Genomic DNA, 4,461 nt, shown 5'->3' on the forward strand with positions numbered 1-4,461 from the left:
ATGGATCTTGATATTTTTTTTAATAGAGTTTCTCCAAAGGTTCTATTTCATGCAGGATAAAAGGACACCATGACCCACACCGTGTCTGAAATTATGTTCTCTACTCTCACCTAACCAACCGTACCCAAAGGGATTCTAATGTGCATACCGGGTAATGTAATTGTAGTTTCTACCATATGCCAACTTATCAACAACCGTTCAATGAACTAATGAATGAAATTCCACAAACTTGTGACATCCTCTAAAAGTTTACATTGGCCGCGAATCCCTTTGAACTCTGCAATGTCAGTGGGTTAAGTTCTAACAAAACCTGTATGCTTCTTGTTGTTCTAAAATATATACCCAGACATGTTCTTCTCTTCAATTCCTCATGTTCTTTGTAGCAGCAGCTAGCTGAGGTCTTACTGAGGCGGAGGCTGCTGCTGAAGGACATTTCATGAAGACTCACACACTGGACACTTGGAATTCTTCGCCTTCATGCAAAGTTTCTAGAACTTAGAGACACAAAGAATAGCACCCATGAATGTTATAAAAACAAATGAAAGAAACAGCAATTGTGCTCTCACAGAAAAAGCAATGTAACTGGAGCACGCTGCATCTTTTGTTTTACAAACAGAGCTGTGCCCTTCAGAAGATCTGGAGTTATGCAAGAAGGGAACTGAGGAGAGCACAGAGAAAGAAAAGAGAATGTTCCAAAACATCAGCTTCTTCACACTGGTGGCTAAATACAGCCAACTACTGTTCACTTGTAAACATCCCTGCAACTGGAGATGTTTTTCTTTTAAAGACAAATGAACATACTCAGTGGAATTTCATCCTTCAATACAACACAAATTATATATATATATATATATATATATATATATATACATACACATGTATGACTGAATCTGGAGAAAGAGATCCACATATGCAATTACATTTACTGTGCTAAAGAGGGTAATTGCATACCACTTTTGGGTATATATCCAAAGAATGCTCAACCGTGCCACAAGGACATGTGCTCAACTATGTTCATATCAGCATTGTTTGTCGTAGCCAGAACCTGGAAACAACCTAAATGCCCCTCGACCAAAGAATGGATAAGGTAAATGTGGTACATTTACACAATGGATTACTACACAGCAGAAAAAAAATAACGACATCTTGAAATTTGCAGGCAAATGGATGGATCTAGAAAACATCATTTTGAGTGAAGTAACCCAGACCCAGAAAGACAAATATCATATGTTCTCACTCATAAGTGTTTTTAAACATAAAGCAAAGAAAACCAGCCTACAAACCACAATCCCAGAAAACCTAGACAACAAAGAGGACCCTAAGAGAGACAGACATAGATCTAATCTACATGGGAAGTAGAAAAAGACAAGATCTCCTGAGTAAATTGGGAGCTTGGGGACCTTGGGAGAGAGTAGAAGGGGAGGGGAGCAGAGAAAAATATTGGGCTCAATAAAAATCAATTAAAAAAAGAAAAAAGAAAAAAGAGGGTAGTTGCAGATTAAAGGGATAACTCACTGGTAGAGTACTGCCCTAGCATACAGGAGGCCATGGGTTAGATCCCCTAGCACAGCAAGCAAAGAAGCCCAGAGGTTATTGCTTGGTAGTGGAAGAGTTTAAAGTCTTACTTGATGAGTTTTCAAATAGTATATGAAGTAAATAAAAGGAAAGAATGAACACTTATTAGGAAAGGGCCGCCAGGAGATGAAGTCTCTTTGGAGCACATCTCCATTCATTTTTTTTCCTCCCTGAATTCAGTGAGGGCCTTTGTTTTGGGCCAAAGCCTCTCAGCTCCCCTGGTTATATCTGGTAGTTTCTGTCCATGAGTTTGGCCCCTCAGGTGCTGGCACAGGGATCTCACTGTGGTCAACTGTTAGGAAGGGAGTTAGTGGATGGAGCTCCTTCTTCCCCTTCTGAGAGTACTCTATATGGGGAGGAGATGCCATTGACAATAATGCAGAGAACACTAGTAGAAGTGGCTGCGGGGTCTAGGCTCAAGGACCAGTGGATCTTGGTGTACCTGTTTTGGATGACTTGGATGCCATGTGGTCTTTCTTCGGGGACGCTGCATATTGCCCACTCTGCAAGCCTGTGGCAAGAGCCTTTCTCTGTCTTTTGACCATCAGAGTCCACGGCATAGTACCCGGATAACCAGCATCTTGTGACTCAGCGAGGAGCTGCTGGGACAGCTCGAACTCAATCAGCCTCTTGTGCAGCATATCGCGCTCACGGAGCACTTGCTTCAGGCTGTCTCTCGCATTGCGGAGCTCAGACACCACTTCATCACGCTCGTCACGCAGCCGTTGCAGGTCTGTGGCCAAGGTCCAGGTGGCTGCCTCATGCTCTTCTACTTTATTGTGCAGGTGCTGCACACGTCGTGTCTGTTTTTCTCGTTGCCTCGACGCCACCCTTACTCCCAGGGCCAGAGCACTCCAGGCGCAGGCCCTCTTGATGGTGCGCGGTACATGGATATCGGCCACGACAGACTTCAGGCTCTCTTCTATATCCTTCCAGGGCCGTGAACGGAAGGTTAGGTAGAAGCCAGGGCCACCACCATTCCTCAGCACTTCTTCATTGATGAACAAGACCACTTCGCAGTGGCGGAAACCGCTCTTGGGGTCCCCGAAGTCCACAGCCATGGCTGAACCTGCTCTAAGGAGTGGTACACAATGCGCTCGCCCTTCACCTTGGTGCTTTGCCCAGTCCTGGCTACTAGCTCCTACCTACTTGCTTCCCCCTTCTCATCTAGACTAAAGCCCTGAAGCCACTAACACCAACTCCTCCTATGCAAGGGATTAACACGTAAGGGACGTCATAGACATGGGCTGTGAGACCTGCAGCACCTCCTGCTGGGACCAAAATGCAGTAGCACAGAAAACTCTGGCTCATCTGGTAAGTTGGGTATTTGTTCATGATAGTACAGCTGACCTGGGAACCGCAGTGAGTCCAGAGTTTTCTCCGAGTTTCTGGAAGGTGGCACCCCATCTGGTATGAATTTTTTTCTCTCTCGCTCCCTTTTCCACTCCTTGTCCTCTTCCTTCTTCTTCTCCCCCTTCTTTCTTTCCCTCTCTTCTATCTCCCCTTTCTTTTTTAAGGCCTGATCTCCCTGTAGAGTCCACATTAGCATTGACCTTTCAACTCACCTGCTTCCATCTCCTCCTTAGTGCTGAGATCTAGAGTCAATGCCATACAGATAGGATTTGACAAGAATTTCCAATCTGGAATTGGAGAAAGCGGGTGCTTTGGGAAATTTTTTTTATGGCTCAACTCCTTGTCTCATGAATCTGTTTCTGTATCCAAATTTCTATGTAGTCCCAATTTCCCTAAGTCAAATATATGAGCAACACGAGTCCTTCAGGTTTGCTTTTAAATCTCCAATCTTACTCTAGATGCCAGTAATTTCTATTCTAGTTCCTTCAGGCTTTTATGTTTGTTATCTGTCTGTTTATTTGTCAAGATAGGTTCTTGCAATGTAGCTTAGATTGGCCATGGACTCACTCCTGATCCTCTGCAGTGCCAGGATTTTTGGTCTGTACACCCCTTGGTTTTCTTCAAGGGCTTTAGGAAATTTTATTACCCATTTTGCTGGCATATCTCCCATCTCTTGTGCTACTAGATAGCTTATTCCAATACAGCAAAGCTGTTCAAGTTCCTTCTCCCATGCTCAAACCCATTTCTTCTCCTTGTTCTGTGTCTTGCATCTGTCAACACCACCTTTTCTCTCTTCTCATTAGAGACCTTACTGTTGTTCTCCATTTGCCGGTCAATGCTACCCTTTGGCTTCATCTGCAAACCTTTAGTGAGAGTTCTGAAGTCAGGCAGCAGTTTCTTCCTTACCAAGCTGCTGGCCCAGTGCTATTGAATATGTTTTCTTTGAGATTCCGTCATGACTTAGGTTCTTTTCTTTTTGGTCTTTCTAAAAAGGTTTATGTTAAAAATTTTAAAAAACATAAAAAGTTTACATTTGCTTTATAATTATGTGGGTGTGGTGGGTCTGGAGAGATGACTCAGAAGACAAGGGTACTGGCTGCTCTTCCAGAGGACCTGGGTTTGATTCCCAGCACCCACACATTAACCCACAACCATCTATCATGCCAGATGCAGGGGATCCAACATGCTCTATGGTCTCCCTGGACACCAGGCATGCATTGGTGCACAGACATGCATGTAGGCAAAACATCTGGCTATGTAAACTTTTAAAAATAAAAGTTTTAAAATAAGAATTAAGTGTGTGTGTGTGTGTGTGTGTGTGGCGTGTATGTGTTTGTAAGTGCTCATAGAGTCCAGAAGAGAGCAACAGATCCCTTAGAGCTGGAGTTACTGGAGGTTGCAAGAGTCATGAGTGCTGGAAACTGAACTCACCTCTGCAAGAGCTGTGCAAGTGCCTCAGTGTTGAACCATCTGTACAGCCCTGCTTTTGGCATGAAAAAAATCACTTTATTCATTCAGTTTGCGTGTGTGTTT

General features: G+C 43.8%; 1 protein-coding gene across 1 annotated transcript; it reads right to left on the bottom strand.

Moving 5' to 3' along the window:
- Window positions 1-1,991: 1,991 nt before the first annotated feature.
- LOC119804423 (testis-expressed protein 13C-1-like) lies at window positions 1,992-2,636 on the bottom strand. The gene has a single exon (XM_038315841.1). The coding sequence runs from the start codon at window positions 2,634-2,636 to the stop codon at window positions 1,992-1,994; it is 645 nt and encodes a 214-aa protein (XP_038171769.1).
- Between the last annotated feature and the right edge of the window lie 1,825 nt (window positions 2,637-4,461).

This window comes from Arvicola amphibius, chromosome X (assembly GCF_903992535.2).
Source record: "Arvicola amphibius chromosome X, mArvAmp1.2, whole genome shotgun sequence".
Taxonomy (NCBI): domain Eukaryota; kingdom Metazoa; phylum Chordata; class Mammalia; order Rodentia; family Cricetidae; genus Arvicola; species Arvicola amphibius.

Coding starts and splice junctions, on each gene's coding strand:
- LOC119804423 (XM_038315841.1), bottom strand. CDS start 2,636: ATGGCTGTGGACTTCGGGGACCCCAAGAGCGGTTTCCGCCACTGCGAA.